This window comes from Pithys albifrons, chromosome 4 (genome assembly GCF_047495875.1).
Source record: "Pithys albifrons albifrons isolate INPA30051 chromosome 4, PitAlb_v1, whole genome shotgun sequence".
In the NCBI taxonomy this organism is placed as follows: Eukaryota; Metazoa; Chordata; class Aves; order Passeriformes; family Thamnophilidae; genus Pithys; species Pithys albifrons.
The window spans coordinates 49,973,835-49,991,145 of NC_092461.1; the positions used below are offsets into that span (position 1 = coordinate 49,973,835).

Sequence of the window (17,311 nt, forward strand, 5' to 3'; positions counted from 1 at the left end):
GGACATCTGCTAGAGGCCAGAATTCTCCTTGGCCTTAGAGGGTTGTCAGCCCACAGTCCTGGCGCAGCTCAGCAGCTCTGAACTGCAGCAGTTGTGCAGGTGCTCCTGGTGGCTCTGAGGCTGAGAGAAAAGAGTGCACAGTCATCCCTGAGTACACACTGTTTTACACTGGTAATCTCAGTAAGCTTCTAAGATGACACATGGTCTCTCTTACACATATTTACATATCTTCATGAAAACAGATGCTTTATTTCTTTTTTAACCGTAATGTTCTCATAATTGGTTTTATCTTTTTTTTATCTTTTCCTCAGTATATAGCCTATTCAGGATTAAGTTCTATTAATGCTTTGAGTTTTGTGGTTTGAATACCTTACATTCCCAATTTCCCTGTTCTTCTCAGAAGGCTTCCACTAAAACACTGCATTGAAATTTCCATTGCTTTATTCTTGTTATGCTTATATGCTGTTGCCTGGGAACACTATTACCCAGGTGTGCTAGTAGTTAGGCAACAAGCTAAACTGAAAATATTGTGTGACTTGATCCAAGAAATCAGGGGTAGCATATGCTTATTTTAAGAGACTGCCTCTGCATTGATTTATAGTGCACCATTAGCATATGGAAAATTGTATCACTGGGGACTTGCTATAGCAGCAGCAGATCTTTCATGGGTATTTTTTATTTGATTTACAGTGTACCCTTTAAGTGATTCTCTTGTTATAATGGTGTTTAAGACAATCTGACATGAATATCTAGGTACTCCAAAGATCTGTATCCTTTAATGAAGGATGGTTTGTACAGAAAATATTTCTGAAATGTGTAATACAAAAAACCTCAGGAGGGCACTTGTTGCCAGTAGTACAGTGATTTCACAGTAGCAGGAACCAATTACATGACACACAAACGAGTTAGACCTTCCTTAGTAACTAATGTAAAATGAAAGATTTAAGAGAAACATTGGCCTGAATATATTTCTATTTCTAGGTGGTCAGGCAGCCCTAGATTTTGAATCTTTGATGCATATATTAAAAACATCCAAGAGTATGTTTAGTCAGGAATGAAAATTCAGAAGATAGAAATTACCATCTAGCTCAGCAAGCACAGTAATGCCAGCTTGCTACTACTGCACTCTACAACCTGCCTGCTACTTGTTCCACCCCAAGTCCATGCTGGGGTCTTACCCCTCAGTTACCAGTTACCAGTGGTCCTAAGGAAGGCACAACCCTCGTCTTTGAAACTGAAGGAGTTGCACTGGAGACAAGAGACAAACTGCGCCTCAGCTGAAGCACATGCAAGAGATGACGCTTTGGTGGTGAGTTCCTGGCTGTTGGTTTCCCTTGCAGCAGAAACCTACCAAGGGACCACAATATTATCAACCTCAGATCTGAACACTGCTTCTTTTTTGTAGTTGTTCTCACTGTAAAAGCTCTCCACCAAGTAGTCTGGGATCCGGCATTTGATGTAGATGATGATTCTGAAAACAATTAAAGTTCACGTAACAAAGCCTGAGCTTGTCTTTCTGAAGACAGAGTGGTCCTGAAAACCTAGAGCTGTCAAGCATAAAACCAGGCTTGATTTATGAGTAGCAGATGACAGAATGGACAGAAAGCAAAAAAGCAATTCACTCTGCTGCACAGTTCAGGCCCTTCACTGTTTTGAAGATGACTTTGAATAATCCCATGCATCAAATCATTAAGTCAAGGCATCAATCCATGCTCATGAATTTTCTCTTGTCTTTTCCAGGTGTGTGGAGGGGGCCTGCACATGCCTCCTTTAAAAAGGCTTTGACATAAGTGAGGCCCTACATGCATGTTATGTTGAGACTTACCCAGGACTAAAACTTGCTTTGTGTTTTTGACATTCAAGGAAGCAAACTATTCCTAACTTTGTTTCTTACTGATAGTATGTCTGTTCTAAATGGTCTTCTCTCTTAATTAGGTTATGGTATGTGATTGTGACTTTGTCTTACTCATCAGCGTAAGGGAAAGCCTGAACTTGTTAAAGTCAACGGGAGATTTGCATTGACCATATGTAATGTGAATTTTCCAGACACTTCACAAAGCTGCTCAAATTCTGGTCTGGACTCTCACTGACATTTATTTATGATACACACATAACTGTCTTAAGGAACTTCTGGCAAAGCTCCTGGGTGAGATCTCTATTCATTCCTGCCCTTAACCTAAGAAGCAGCCAAGCTGTGGTCTTTCTGTTTCTCTTGGGATCAAACTTTGTTATTTGGGACTGGAATGGGGGGAGCATATTTACACACTTGTTAATTGTATCTGAAGTTAAGTATATCTGAAAACTGTTAAGGCAGAGAACAGCAAGATTTATTGGTCTGATATCCTGGCAACATGGTGATGGATGCTGTTTTGGTTTCTGTTATGGGAGGACTGAGAGAAATTTGTCTTCCCTTTAGTTAAGTGTGTAACTTCAGTTTTCAGAATTATGTAGTCTGTTTATTCTTCAGCTGAAACTATATTCAATGTGCATTTGACAGCTAAGAAATTTTTTTGCTGTCAAAAAAGTACATGCAATTGTTTATTTATTTAATAGTATTGCTGTACCAGAATCTGAAAACAGCTTTTTTATTTGCCTGGAGATTGTTTCCGAAGCTGAGGTTGCTACACAGAGTTACGTTGGTCATGCTGGGTTCAAGAGGAGAATTGCCCCTGAACGAAACAATTCACGAAGTCTGTAGACTTCTTATTTGTTGGCATTTTCAAGTCCTTGTTCCTATTTATTGTGCTAAATTGATAACGTAAGAATCTCGAGCTTCAAGACTCCTGCCAAACTTGATTTATTTTTTCTTAACATCTTGAGGTATAATTTGGCTCTAGAGTTTCTCCCTTTATCTTCAAAGCATCGAAAATTGGCTCAAATTAGAGAGAATGATACACTTAGTTTTTGGTTAGTATATTTTACTTGTCTTTAAAAAGCCAAAGCACTTGCCAAATGTGAAATAAGAAAGACATTTCTTAGTATTAAGTTGGAATGGATAATTTTTTTTCTCTTCCTTTTTAGTGTAGACTATCATCTACTCCACTGAAAAGATTCCTCATTATTGCAATGACCTAAAATATTGGTGGTGCCATAAACCTCTCTCGTTATTGTCCCATGAAACACTGTAGGATTTTACAACACTCTGCTTCTGTGGGAAAGGTTTTAAGTTTGCTACATAGTAGTGAACAGGTTTTTGGTGGATTTTTTTTTTATTACTTATAATGTGTGGGAATGGTTAGATTGTGCATTTTGTTCCAAAGTTATTTACATACTGGAAGGAAAATTGCTTGACTGATCCTGTCTCCTGTATTGTAACTGGGAAAATGTCTCCTACAAGAAATCAGGTTTGGGAGGGATTTTTGGGGTGTGTTCCTGTTTGATTTTTGTCATAACATTATCACTTTTATTTTTGTGGTGGTGATGAGTTAAGAAGATCAGGAGTTGCCTCTTCTTTTGTTAGGCTTATTAAAACATTCTGATTTATCATTCTAGTTTTCTTAAGTAAGCAAGTAGAATATGCTTCTCCAGAAAAGTTTTAACTATTCTAAAATGCTTTTATAGGATAGTTTGAGAGATAGAGAGATGCTCTATTGAGTAGAATTTGGGATTTGTACAGGATCATGGATCACTCAGTCTGGGAGGGGGCTTTGGGGAGGTCTGTAGTCTGGCTTCCTGCCCAAAGCAGGATCAGTTCTTTAGTACTGAGACCACATTGCTTGGCACTTTCTTCAGTTGATCTTGAAAATTTCCAACAGCTGGGCAGCCTGTTCCAGCGCCAATCATCCCACAACTACCTTTGTTGTTATAATGCAGTTGAGATCTCTGCTGTTTCTGTGTCTGGTCTCTTGTCCTCATGCACTTCCACAAAAAGCCGGCTCCATCTTTTAAGTGCTCTCCTTGTGAGCACGGTAAGGCTGCTGCTGGGGCCTCCCAGAGCTGTCTCCTCTTCAGGCTAAACAGCCTCTCCTCACAGGGCAAATGCTTCAGCCTCTGACCATCTCAGAGGTCTGCTGCTAGACTTACTCCAATATGTGAACATCTTCCTGGTACGGGGGACCCAAAACTGGATGCAGTATTCCAGATGCAGTCTTGCTAGTGGGAAGTCTACTGGCTACTCTCTGACTGATACAAGAAATATGCATGTCTTTTGATGTCCCTGGGGGTGTGTAACAACACCTTAGTTCAAACCCCAAAAGTCTAGACTAGATCCATGTTTTGTAGTTAGGTATGTAGTGTATGAAGTCTTAATTTTCCTATTCCATCAGTGCATGTTCTTTTGCTCCATTAATGTATTTGTCTTATAAATGATTGGTAGTCAGACTCCCAAAATAGCAATACACTTTACATTTTAAAAATTGTCACTACCATCTGTTTCACTAGATCAAAGTTGCTGTAGTTTTCTGTTCTACTAAATAAAATATGCATTAAAAAACTAGATCTAGGGTAAGGTACAAAGGGTTAAATAAAAGTAGATGCATGTGATAAACTGATACTGTATTTGTTTCATTTTTGATTTTTTTTTGTGAGCAAGAGCATTTAAAATCCTAAGAGACTGAAGTATCTTGTTTCTTAGTGTACTTTCTTCTATTTTTTTAAAAAAACATGAGAAAACAAATAAGGAAGAATACATTTGGAGTCTATTAAGGTTGGACCGTTAGTCACTTAAATGTTGGTAGCAGCTCAAATTAGATTTGAAAGTAAATGAAACGTACACATAGCAAATTGGGAGGAGGACTGAATGTAGAGAAATCTACTACACATGAAAGGCTTTTTAAAATACTGTTCAGTACATCTGGAGAAAAAACAGTAAAACCTGCATAGTGCCTTGGAGAAAATTAATGCCAAAAGAGGCACAAGGTGTCAGAGAACAAAAACCAATGCGTGATTTCAGCTGAAGCTGGGTAACTGAACTGACTCTGTGATTCAATGCGTGGCTCTGGGCAGTGAGGGCCTGATGTCATAGGCACTAATCATACACTTAAGCTCGCATGTGCTGCGTCCTTTGCCAGGCTGAGCCTCCACAGTTGGACATTGTGGGATAAGTAGGGAATGTTAAAACCACATGTTGCAGCCACATGGTTAGATTCCAGGCATTGCTCTGGGAGACACTGATCAACAAGGGAGCTTCAAACAGAAGCAACAAAATAGCTGACACTAACATTGTTACTTTGGGTTTATACAGGTGTGATGAAGAATAAAATCGGTCGGTAATATATTTCTATCTTATATGTAGTATGTATTCAGCATATGGAGTATGTTTTATGAATTATGTCTACATGTACATATATGCGATATATGAAAAAGTTCAAGGAAATGAAAAATACAGTGCTTGAAAAAATAAAATACTCTTAAGTGCAGAGGAATGACAACTGTACAAACACCAGGTGGGATCCTGTCTGGAGCAAAGCCGAAATGAATTTTGGCTCTAGGTCTAGATGTAGCCAGTAGTTTCTTGAGTCCTTAAACACAATATGCCTTCTCGTCCTCCAGCTGAGCTCAGAGATGCAGATATGCTCTGCTTGTATATAATCTCCTATTCACAACTGTCTTGAGTATCCCTCATGACTTCTGAAAAATCCAGACATATTTCCCTCTTCATTTCAAGTAAGCAAATTTGAAAGGTAGTCTTTTAGGGAAATACCTAATACCAGAGACTAAAAGATGAAAGATGGTTTTGGTTTAGTGGGTACACATGAAATGGGTTTTTGGAAGTTAGCAAAAGTCACAATTGTTGCATAGTTGAAGTTTGGCCTGTCTCACATATTATGCAGTGTCTGACTGAAGTACTGATGTATCATAACATGTACTATAAGCCATGGGGTTTGGTAGTTGTCTGACCTACAAGTAACAGAAGCCTTTCCTACATATGAAACTCTTCAGGTTCGTCCTTCTCAAATGCATCTCACATTTAAAAGGTCAGCTTAATTGCTAATATTTTCAAGCCTTGGTGATAACAAATAGGAGAGTAACACTGAAGATCTGATCCTGTGGGTAGGTAGTTTTCTGCAGAACAATTACTACAGCCACTGTGAACTCTATATCATAGACATTTTTGTACTGGATCTATTATTTGCATGTGAAAAAGAATTGCCTGTAATCTAGAATAACTTAAATTCTTGACAATTAAGCATAGCTGAGAGAAAAAGTAGGAATTCTTTGGAAAGCTACATAGCGAAAAGAATAAAGAGCAAATTTACAGAAAAATTCCTCCAAGAGGAAGAAGCTTCATAATATCAGTTTGTATTCTGTAGGATGCTTCTGTGTTATAAAAAGTAACTTTCTTAAATGAGAGTTCCCTTATTACAATGTCAATGTCAACTTTCCAAACTTCTTTTGTAGACTTTTGCCCAGCCAGTGAAGTTTAACTCTGACTTTGGGGTTTTTGAAGTAGTTAATTATGCCCCAAGATGCAAGGAAAGCCAACTGAAAAAAAATCTACATGATCAGAAATCTCCAAGACCCATTTATGGTGTTCTAAGGAAAGCAAAGAATGATGGGCAGCTCTCCAAAATGCACAGCACTTCTCCAGCCTTCAATATTGATCCAAATTACAACACTATGGTAAGCATCTTATAGCCCCTGAGTTTATATTTAGATCTTACTGTAGAGATACTGGCAGTAGTTATTGTTGTGTTTGGCTTGGTAGCTTGGGAAAAATGTTAATTTATGTTAGGAAAACATAATGATGGGCCAAATTATGCCCTGTAATGCACATGTGTCTAGCAGACAAGTGAATGGAATTACAGATGTACATCCTGTAGCACAGAATTTTGAAGATTCTGTAGGGCAGGATTCAGCTGTGTGGTCTGAATACTTTTTAATATTAAAAGAAAAAATATTATGACAACAGTTACTTTACTAGTGATCCCTGGAATGTGCAAATTGACTGAAACTAATGCAGCTCAGTCTTTCCTTATTAATTAATTTCCTCATGTGGCTATGAGCTCATCTGTGGTCTGGCAACACATAAGTCTCTCTTCCATTAATTCCCAAAGGATTTACATAGTTAGTGTCAATTGAAATGGCTAGAAAAAATAATTGTTGGCAACAAGAAAACTAATTTAATGGAAGGATGGGTTGAATTTTAGAAAAAATCTTATTTCATACTTGCTTAGGCAGTATCAATTTTGGTATTCTTACCTGCCTACTTTCAGAGCTGTCTTCAGCACCAGATTAGGCTGGTTAAAACCAGGAGTTGAAGCACCTGAGAGAACACAAGGCAGAATAATTAGATGTGTGAGTTTATCTTTAAACAGCAGCTTTGGAGGAAAAAAATATTTCACTGGGATACTTGATTTATTCCTTCCTTACTTACTTCACATTGATGTGACTGACATGATTTCATTTCACTCAAGGCCAGTCTAAGATCTTGCTACATATTTAGTAGTGGCTGCTCTCAATTATGTCATAGCTGGAAAGTTGAGAGAAAAGCAGAGAGTTGTTAACAAATTGCTGCTTTGCCCAGCATAAGCTTAATGATTTTCAGAAAGAAAACACTGTTGAGAGAGGTCAAAAGGCAGTGATGTTTAACAAAGTAATGCTAACATGATATTGCAATTATCTGCATTTGAAGTGGACAAATGCTACAATAGGATAAGGCCCACAGGCATCCCTACCATGTTAAATAATTGTTTTCACAAATACTTTGCTTGAGAGCACAAAAGCAGAAGAGCTATTCTTAATTTCTTATTTGCGCTCAGCATTAAACTGAGGAAATGCTGTGAGGCTGTGCAAGTGTTGCTAACATTGCTCTCTTGGATAACCTCATGCCATTGCCACTGGGGATTGCCTTTCTTGACAAGTTCAAAACCATTTCACTGTTACTTCCATCTTTCATGTAGTTTGGAGCAACAGGGCTTCTGTACTATTTATGATTTTTTTTCATCCTCTGGGCCATTTTCCATGGATGGGAAGCATTATGGCTCTTTGAGGAGCAGTATACCTAAGTACCCTTCCTTCTCCTCTTTGCATGAAAGGGTGATATTTCTTATTTTTGACTCCTCCTTTACTGGATGGGTAACACAGATGCCTCATGTGACTCAGCTTGGCATCTCAAGTCTGAGCTAGAACAGAATGGCCTGTGCAACACTGTGCCCAGCGTGGTCACTGCCGATACATAGGGTGAAAGAAGCCAACTTCAGTCATTGTGCTACAGTGACTGACCCAGACAAGGCCACCCCAGACCACCTGCATCAAGTAATTCAGTTCAAATCAAATAGGATTTGATCTTTCAAGCATCGGATGATGCTGTCTGGTTTGCTTTGGCTGCCTTCTTCATACTGTCCAACGAGAGTGACAGCTGCTCTGAATGTTACATTGCTTACTGAAGGGTCACCTGGCGTGGCCATCACTGGCAGTTAACTTACAAAAAAGAACCTATGAATGGAAAATCCTAGTAGGTCTTTCAGGTTATTGCCTGAATTTAAACACATCTTGCCTAAGAAAAACATGCAATGGTTTTTTTCCCTGTAGTTTAGTTCCCTCTCAGACTGTTACAAATTTACAGATAAACAAAAGTTCTCTGCATGTACAGAAGTAACTATCTTCTCATCAATAATCAAAACCAACTTTGTGTAAAATATATTGAGAAAAGAACCTGTAGAGTTGGATAGAATTGATCACAACTATGGAATGAAGCTGGCTGGCATCCCACATACCTCATTTCAGAGAAACCCCAGTACAGCAAAGCACTTAAGTATGTGCTTAACTTTAATCAAGGGAAGTTAAACACATGCTTAAACTTAAACACATGCTAAAAGCTTTGCTGAATTGAGTCCTAGCAAGCTCTAAGGCTGACTGGGTAAGGAAGCTAACCAAGGTAACAAATCCCATCAGATTAAATGTAGCACCTTTCTCTGCGACAGAAAAAGAGTACAGATTCTGTCCCTCTGATATTACATGTAAGTTTGTGTACCAGCCACTTACAGACGTGAACATGTTATGAATCATCCAGATAAAAAAACTGCGCTGTAAGTCAGTAAATACAGAAATATTAAATGCCAAAATAAAGAGAGTAACTTCTGTATTAAAAAACAAACTTGTCAATTGCTGAAAAGAAGCATATACTGTGTGGTTGGGAGTAATTAGTCTCCACAAATTACATTGTATGAGCCGCTGCCAACATAAGCTTTCCATATTTTGAAATATTTTCTTCTCTCTTAATGAAACCACCCACTTTCTGAGTAATTCAGATTTTTTATATCCCCTACAGATATATATGAGGCAGAAATAACCCTTGCCCCTAATGAGATATTAGCTCATAGAAAGAAAATTTAAGCTGTGATCTACATAAACTGATTGCTTGATATAGGAAGTGGTATCCATCCTTGTCCACACTTCACCTGTTTTTATGGACAAGGGTAGTTACTGCATTCTTGAAACTCATTAGTCTCACCTTCACTAAAAGGAAAAATACACAGATAAATGAAACAGGTCATACCGTAAGAGTGGAAAAAGTACACTGTTAAAAAAAAATTAAAAGTGTGCTGTGTGGCATTTCTAAGGGAAAGAGCTATAGATCAGTGCGGCCTATAGTCAGGGATCTTACTCCCTGTGTAAGATGCTATGCAGATTTTTGTTTAGCTGTCTCTGTGAAGCTTGCTGCTCAACACTCTCTTTCACCCCACAAACCACTTTTTGGAGGCACCTCCCCTTCTCTTTGACCAGGCACAGAGGCTTGGACAGCCTAGGCAGAAATCTGTGGTGGTCCCAGGTCACAGCACACTTAGGTTTCCACTATGAGAATTACTGTGTGCAATGCAGTTGTGCAGTGATACAACATGAAAACGTGAGAGGTGGTAACTGATTTGATTTCTATTTGTTTCATTTTGGTTTTAATATCCACAGTTCTCTCATTCTGGGAGTATAACTTAATTTAAGCGTTTGTCACTTTGTAAATTCTAGTGGAAAAAGGCAATAGTTTTTATTTGTAAAATGTGGTAAAGTCAGAAAAATTAGCAATTTCCTATTGTAGAAAATTTATGTACATTTAATTTGCATTTAGAATTGTACAGTAAAAGCATGATTCATACACACATTATTTCAGCAGAAAAAGCTCATGATTTGTTACAAAAGTTGTACCTCTAATAGAAGAAGTCGGATTTAGACATTTTTACATTTAATAGGAAAGTAAATTAACTGAATTACCCCAAAATTAAGGTGATGTTCACGGTATATTTTTCTTCCTGAGACAATGCTTCTGTAGAAGGGGGATGGAGACAATCAGTTACATGGCTAAGAAAACAAGAGAGTCAAGAATACTGCAGATTTTGGCATTTCTTTTTTAACAGTGTCTTGATCGAGAACAAGCAATTCAGTGGATTAAGAAAGAAAGGCTTCCAGCATTTCTAGAAAGCGACTGTTACTTTGAATACAGGTATTGCAATCTTTTATGCTGTCTTTCAGTTTTAAATTTGTACATTTTCCTCTTCTGTTTAATTAATCTTGATAGAACCCTTTAAAGGTTTTTGCCCACCTCTCATCATCTTTATCTTATTTTAGCATTTTAGTGACCTGGATAAAATAAAGTCAGTCACTTTTTTCACTCTACATTCTGTAATTTTCCTTGACCATGAATTACATCCGATACTACACTGTTACAAAGAGAGTAAGAAAGAGGTTTACTGATTTCTAAATCCCTGTTCATAGGAGATACCATGATAACAATGCATGTTTTTCTAATCAATATATACTCCATATAAATAGAAGTTATGAATCCATGAAATCCATTTGGAAAAAATACCCAATCTTTTTTATTTCCATTATTAGTTTTGTGGGTTTGGGCTCACTGTCAGAGCTCCTTTAGTAAAGTTTTCTGTGGGATGCCATGGCATAGCTGGATAACTTACTGTTATAAACTTGCTATATCTTTTCCGATGTCCTTTCAGCAGGTGTTCAGGAGGATTAGTGTGCTTTTTGGGGGGCTCTACCTCTACATCCCTTAAGGTTGTGTCTAGATGCTGCTAATTGTGGTGTGTTTCAGGGGCCCAAAAGGAGAGGCAGCCCATCAGTATGCTTCACAAAACTCATATTTGATGATTGTAAGGACAGGGTAGTTACTGGGGTATAGAGTTCTACAATAAATATTTCTAAATATTTTTTATTTTCAGTAATCTGTAGACTGCACTTAAGTTCAAGGGGAAAGTGTGCAAAGAACAAGGAAACCATGAGAGTGTTCCATTTTACCTTTCGTAGCAGCTGTTTTATACACATATCTAAGCCTCATGAAGCACAAGCTTTGATCTTCTGCTATAGCAAACTATATATTTGGTCAAGCAGAGTTACCCAAGAGAATGACATAACCTAACTTTATGCATGTACCTATTGTCAATTGCCATCAGTAGTACAAATGCTTTCTGGAGTCAAAACGAAGATAAATTCAGATGCTAAGAGGGAAACTTGCATTTAAAGATGAAGACACTCCCACTATAGAATTAAATCCTATTTGATCTCAAATAGTGGGCACAAATGAAACTGGGTATTCACCTGTTTGTAGGCTCGGGCATAGCCTTCATCTTCCCTTCACATGCACCTTGATTGCTTATGTATTTCTTTCTAGCCCAGAGCATCCTCACTATCAGCATGTGATTCTAAGATTGCCTTTCCTGAACATCACCAGGTTCACACAAAGACAAGGTAGCACTAGAGTGCTGTTCAGTACTGTGACATCCTCCTACATCAGCCAGAGGAACACAAGAGCACCATCTGTCCTGTTATCATCTGCAAGTTCAATTAGTACGATCAGTGCAGTGGCATTCTGCTGGCAGACTTTGTATCAGGAACCAGAAATATAGTGTCTGGTGGTGATGCAGGGCTTTAGTTTAATTTTAGTGAACAAAATGTTCACTAAGGGCTTGCTGTTAGGGCTTGTGGCTGCACTGATACATGCAAAATCATCCTCACAGAGGTCAGTTTTACTGGTAAAGCTTGGGAATGCAAAGCAGGCCACTATCTGTAAAGCTGGTGAAATATGCAATGGCAGTTCTGGCATTTATGTGTGACAGCAGGGAAAGGCTGAAATAATGAGTTGGACTCCACGATTCCTGTGGGTCCCTTCCAAATGAGCTTTTTCTATAACTCTTTTATTCTAGGAATAAAGCAGATCACAAAGTTCTCTGTAACAATTTTTTTTTAGATGGATCATGTTTTTAATCACCTATTCTTGAAAAAATTAACTGTTTCTCTAATTAAGTGCTAAAATTAACTGTTTTCTTGTCTCAATATTTAATTTCAGACTAGCTAAATTGATATCACAGGTAGAATGGAGCAAGAGTGGCATGAATTTCATTATAGATAGTGACTACTATCCCTGGATAACGAAACAAGACCTAAGTTCCTCCTCTCTTGAGGAAAAGGACACTTCATTGACTATGAAGAAGCTCTATGTATCACTCGGCCAGGTAAAATAAACATGTTTAGTGGGTGTAATATCAGGATAAATTGAATGCACTGGGTAGAATTATTGTAACTGAGGTCACAGCTTGATGGGACTACTGATTCCTGGGCAGCCTGGTTTACTGGAAGGTGTCCCTGCCCATGGTAGGGGGGTTGGAACTGGCTGATCTTTAAGGTCCCTTCTAACCCAAATCATTTTATCATTATATGATTCTCTGAGTAGCCCTTATATTCAAAGTTCTTTGTACTATAAAAGAAGGTCCAAGTGTTGTAATACAGCTTAAACAGAAGCTGTGTTGTGCTTGCTGCTCTCATACAGCTCTCTTCACTGGGAACTATCCTTACAGAAGGCTACAAAAACAGACTGCACAAAGACCATGGACAGTAAGCCTTCTGCTCTCAGAAACACTGCAATAAATAGAGAAATTTGAATTGTTCTATCACATTTTTTTCCTAGGCTACGGTTTCTCAGGTGAAGGATTGGTTTACATTAGCCAAACACGATGATTCCGTGAAAACTACAGATTCATCTACACATCCTGTAGCTTCTAGTCAAATTCAAGATACTCAGCTTTTGTCTGGGCAGCATGAAAGGGATCAATCATTAAGTGAAAAAGGTAGCCCTCTGGGTAAGTAAGAAGGGCTCAGCCCCGTGATGTATAACAGAATTCTAACTAGAAGGAAAGAAAAGGCATTCCAAGGAATTGTTCCTAACACCCTTACGAGCATCTGAATATCACATGGTATCTGAGGCTTCAGATGGGCATTTGTTTCTTTCCATAGCTACAACATTAAGTGAAAATTTGAGCTAGTAGCCAAATAGTTTTGTGACAGTAGTAGCTTCTTTTCATACATATTTCTGTCTCATAGAAATATATCAGTTTCAGTTGAGTTTTTTTCCTTGTGTTTTGTTTTTTGTTTGTTGTTGTTGTTTTTTTCCCATTTCATATGTTTTGAAAGATTTTCTTGTCTGGATTCTCTGGGTATTTGATGATGTATAATTTGTGTTGCAGCCATCCTCTTAGGGTATTTATGTTGGGCACTTAAAAGTCTTTTGACTGCCAATTTTTATGAATCTTATAAAATGTATTAATTTGGAATCGTATCTACAAATTTAACTGAAACTGTTAGCAGGCTTCCAAGGTTCTGGGAGAGAACATACAGATGCATATATGAATATACCTGATTGCATAGGCTTGATTCTACTTTATATGCAGTATCAAGATGAACAGAGAAGCCTCAGCTCATATGTTAGGAACTCACTTTCTCCCATTCTCAGAGGTGAAAAGCAGCCACTCCACTTTGAGACTTGTACTCATGGAACCTTGGAGTCCAGTGGCTGAATGGAAAATTAGAAGTTATAAGTCCTTCTTCCCCAAACCATGAGGATCACCTCAGAAAACATATTGCTGATGTAGGGATTATTAATGAAGTTATTCAAGTCACACTTGTTTGCAGCTCATGACTCTACCACTAATTTGAGCAGTACTTTGAACAGAGAGGTCACCAACTGTCTCAGTTTAAAAAGAAACCAAGATGTCTATCAAGGAAAGTGAGGAATCCTTCTGGACTAGGAAGGAGGCCTTTCTTTCCTCAAAACCACCTCAGCCTTTGAAATTAAGATACTTTAATCAGAAAATGTAGAGAAAAAGCATAACGGTTCTTTACTACAAATATATATATAGACATACACACACATAAATATATGTGTGTTGTTTTATATATATATATGAAACAAAAATACCCCATCAGAACAAACAACAACACCGTAACCAAAACTTTCAAACACATCCAAGTCCTCTCTCTGCCCCTTCGGTGCAGTTGCATTCACAGAGAGCAGGAGGCGATGCCGCGCCTTGGGAGGCAGTGGCTGCGGTGACTCGCGGGCTCCGGTGAGGCAAAGACACGGGAGGGGAGAGGTGCTGGTTCCAAAGCTCATGTGGGAATGGTGGCCACAGGGACGGGCTGAAACCTTTCCTTGGGCAGTGAAAGGACACCCTCACCATCCTTTGTCTGAAAGCGCTAAGGGCGGGGTTAGCAACTCCTCTGCGAATGGCATCGGCCCCTTGACAAGCCTGTAGCGAATCCAGGCAGCGGTGATTGTTCTCTCAGACAGCACAGGGTGTGTGGAGTCAGGGAGAGAGCCAGGAACCCCCTCCCAGTGCCGCCACCTACCCAGCATGTGGCAGCTGGGCACCCAAGCTGAGGACAAAGATGTAGTGGCAAAAAAAAAAAAAAAAAGAAAAAAAAAGAAAAAAAAGAAAAAAAAGAGCACCAGGAAACCTCTCTCTCATCACCTCCCAAGGCAGGAAAAGTGTGAGGTCCTCCCACCAAAAAAAGAAAGACACCTCCTCTATCCTCTCCCCAGCCATCACGTTGGAATGCAAAGCTATCAGCCATCCCTTTGTTTAGGCTTTAGACAGCTGGCTCTGGGAGAGGTAGTGAGAGAGCTGGGCTTCAACAAGCCATCTCTGTTCTGGCTCCCAATCCCCAAACTGCTGTGTCGATAAGGGACAAAAAGAAAAATTCCATGAAAGATTTTGAAGCTATAACACAAATGCACCATTCTTGGAGAGACAGCCTGCAATTAGACTTCAGTAGCTGAAGGTATTTGCTTGGACAAACCAATTTAAACTCCTCGCGCATTGCTTCAGTTGAATCAGGGTTATCAGGTAAAGTCTTGAATAAACCCCGGAGCCACTTCACTTTTGGTTGCTCAGAAGTTGTTTATCTCTTAATTGCCTTAGATTCTGTGAAATCATTCTCCTTGTTTCCATTTCACAGACCTGTGTTGAGAAGCTGTAATTTTTCTTTTTCCAGTGAAAACATTTGAAATAGTTTGGAAACAAGAAAATATATTTTAGATCACACTGATTTTTATATTACTGTCAACATATTGGGCCATAGGTACTTAGGATATTATGTAAGTGCAGGGCAGGGAATCTATGCCATGTTCATAATCCAAGTTCCTAATCCACCATCTGTGACACTAGCCAGCACTGGTCAGGTGTGGCTTATTTTTGGAAGAAGTTGAAAGGAATGTCTAACTGCCATTGCCATTTATTGACTAGGCCACCACAGAGGGTTACACAGGCTGATAACATTAGGAATGTGAACTTAGTGGATCTGAGAGATTTAGCCCTTTTTTGTTACAACCTCATGTGGTGCATGTGTTCAGAGGTTGCAGCAGTCACATCACTGACAGTGTTTTGCCTAAGTGATACAATGGAGCATGAAAGCATACAGCTTGCCTTTAGTGAAATACAAAAGATGTAGATAATTCTATAGTTTAAACACTGTATTGATAGATTGATATGGAGTTCTTGTAGAGTCTTAATTTAATTATGACTTTTTTTTTTTTACTTTCACTTAGATTCTGCTGCTGTTTACAATATCTGTGGTTATTCTGCTCAGTTTTACAGGACTGACTTGTACAGTGATAGTAGCATTAACCTAGCTAAGCAGTATGTATAGTTAAGGTCATCTTTGCTAACATGCTCCAGAAAAAATTTTCTGTCTGGCAGAAGTAGAAGATATTTGAGCAAGTTAAAGCATTAAGTTTCTTTTTCAGCAGACCAGGATGGCAGGGCATGCTTAATGGCACAGGGTTGATGAAGAGTTGGGTAAAAGGAATTAATTAGAGGACTGTAGACCAAAATACCATGGCTGGTCCCTAATCTGAACTTCTTAGCTATAAACCATCTCTAAATGGAAAGAAGCCATTTCTGGGTGGCAGACTGGTCTGCAGGACTGTTAAATGTTTTCAGAGCCCTAGATATTATCATTTGTTTTGTCATCCTTCCGTGTCTCAAGATTTTACCCTATTGACAGAGGTGTTTGCTTTGCAATAACCACACACTATTCTGAGTTGGAAGGGCTTCCACAGGCCTAAACAAAAAACAGTTCTGCTACATACTGTCACTTTGATCAAACTATGACCAAATGCTCAGGAAGGAACCAGGCTTTGCAGCACAACTAGCTGGTTTAACTGCTGTTGAGAAGTTGGGATGTTTAGCTGAGTAAACAGGACAATTGGGTCCAGAAGGAGCTGTTCCTGAACTCTGCTGCTCCACTGGAATTCAACAGGGAATGTGTTTCTGAGGCAGATAGCACCTCTGCTATTCCCTGCTGTGCAAAATGACATGGTATGATTGTTCCGCAGTGGCAAAATATAAATATGTTGCATTTTTCAACTTGGCAATGTTGATATGCAAGAGAACAGTACTGACTCAAAAGGGTGTTTAATGATCTTTTCTGATTTAATGCAGAAGCAAGTTCTCTGTCTAAGGAATGCCAACAACAGAGTTTCCTTTCCCCTTCAGAAACTGCACCCACAAAAGCTGATGTTACCGGTGAGAAACCCAGTGAGGCTGAGGAGGGCTCTTCTGTGGCCATTGCAGAATCTCCTTCCCACAGGCAGTTAAGAGTTTATGTAGACCCAAAATGGGACAGCGCAGCAAAAGGAGAAAATGAACAGGAAAGTGCAACTTGTCAGACACCAGAAGAATTCATACCAGCTTATACTCAAATTGTAATGAAGGAATCCATTTCAGGAAAGACTCACCAGCAAGCTACTGACATTGTTGCCCATAGCACTGCAGAGTCACTCTTTAAACAACCTTCTTCTCCACTTACTGCCTGGGACTCCAAGGGAGATGTAAGAAAACAAGATCCTGAAGAAGTAAGCTTAACTTCAAGTTCTGAAAGTGGTGGGCCGGACAGCAGGGCTGCCTGGTGTGTTAGTCACAGGACTTATGACACTGGCAACAGACATGAGTTTGAAAGATTCAAGAAGTTCATCAAAGGAACACCTGGGGAGAGGTACTGGTGGATCTGGATAGATATTGAAAGACTAAAGATTCTAAAGAACACTACAAGACAGCTGAGGTATTTCCTGTTATTTAACAGTTTTTCCTAG

The 17,311-nt window shown here is 39.0% G+C and overlaps 1 protein-coding gene across 1 annotated transcript in view; it reads left to right on the forward strand.

Annotated features, from left to right (window-relative positions):
- RGS22 (regulator of G protein signaling 22) overlaps window positions 1-17,311 on the forward strand; it is a 74,820-nt gene that overhangs the window by 10,011 nt on the left and 47,498 nt on the right. Inside the window, exons 4-8 of the mRNA XM_071554082.1 lie at window positions 6,340-6,561; window positions 10,290-10,375; window positions 12,233-12,398; window positions 12,851-13,022; window positions 16,716-17,280. Of these exons, the coding sequence (XP_071410183.1) occupies window positions 6,340-6,561; window positions 10,290-10,375; window positions 12,233-12,398; window positions 12,851-13,022; window positions 16,716-17,280 (1,211 nt within the window). The remainder of the gene's footprint in view (window positions 1-6,339; window positions 6,562-10,289; window positions 10,376-12,232; window positions 12,399-12,850; window positions 13,023-16,715; window positions 17,281-17,311) is intronic.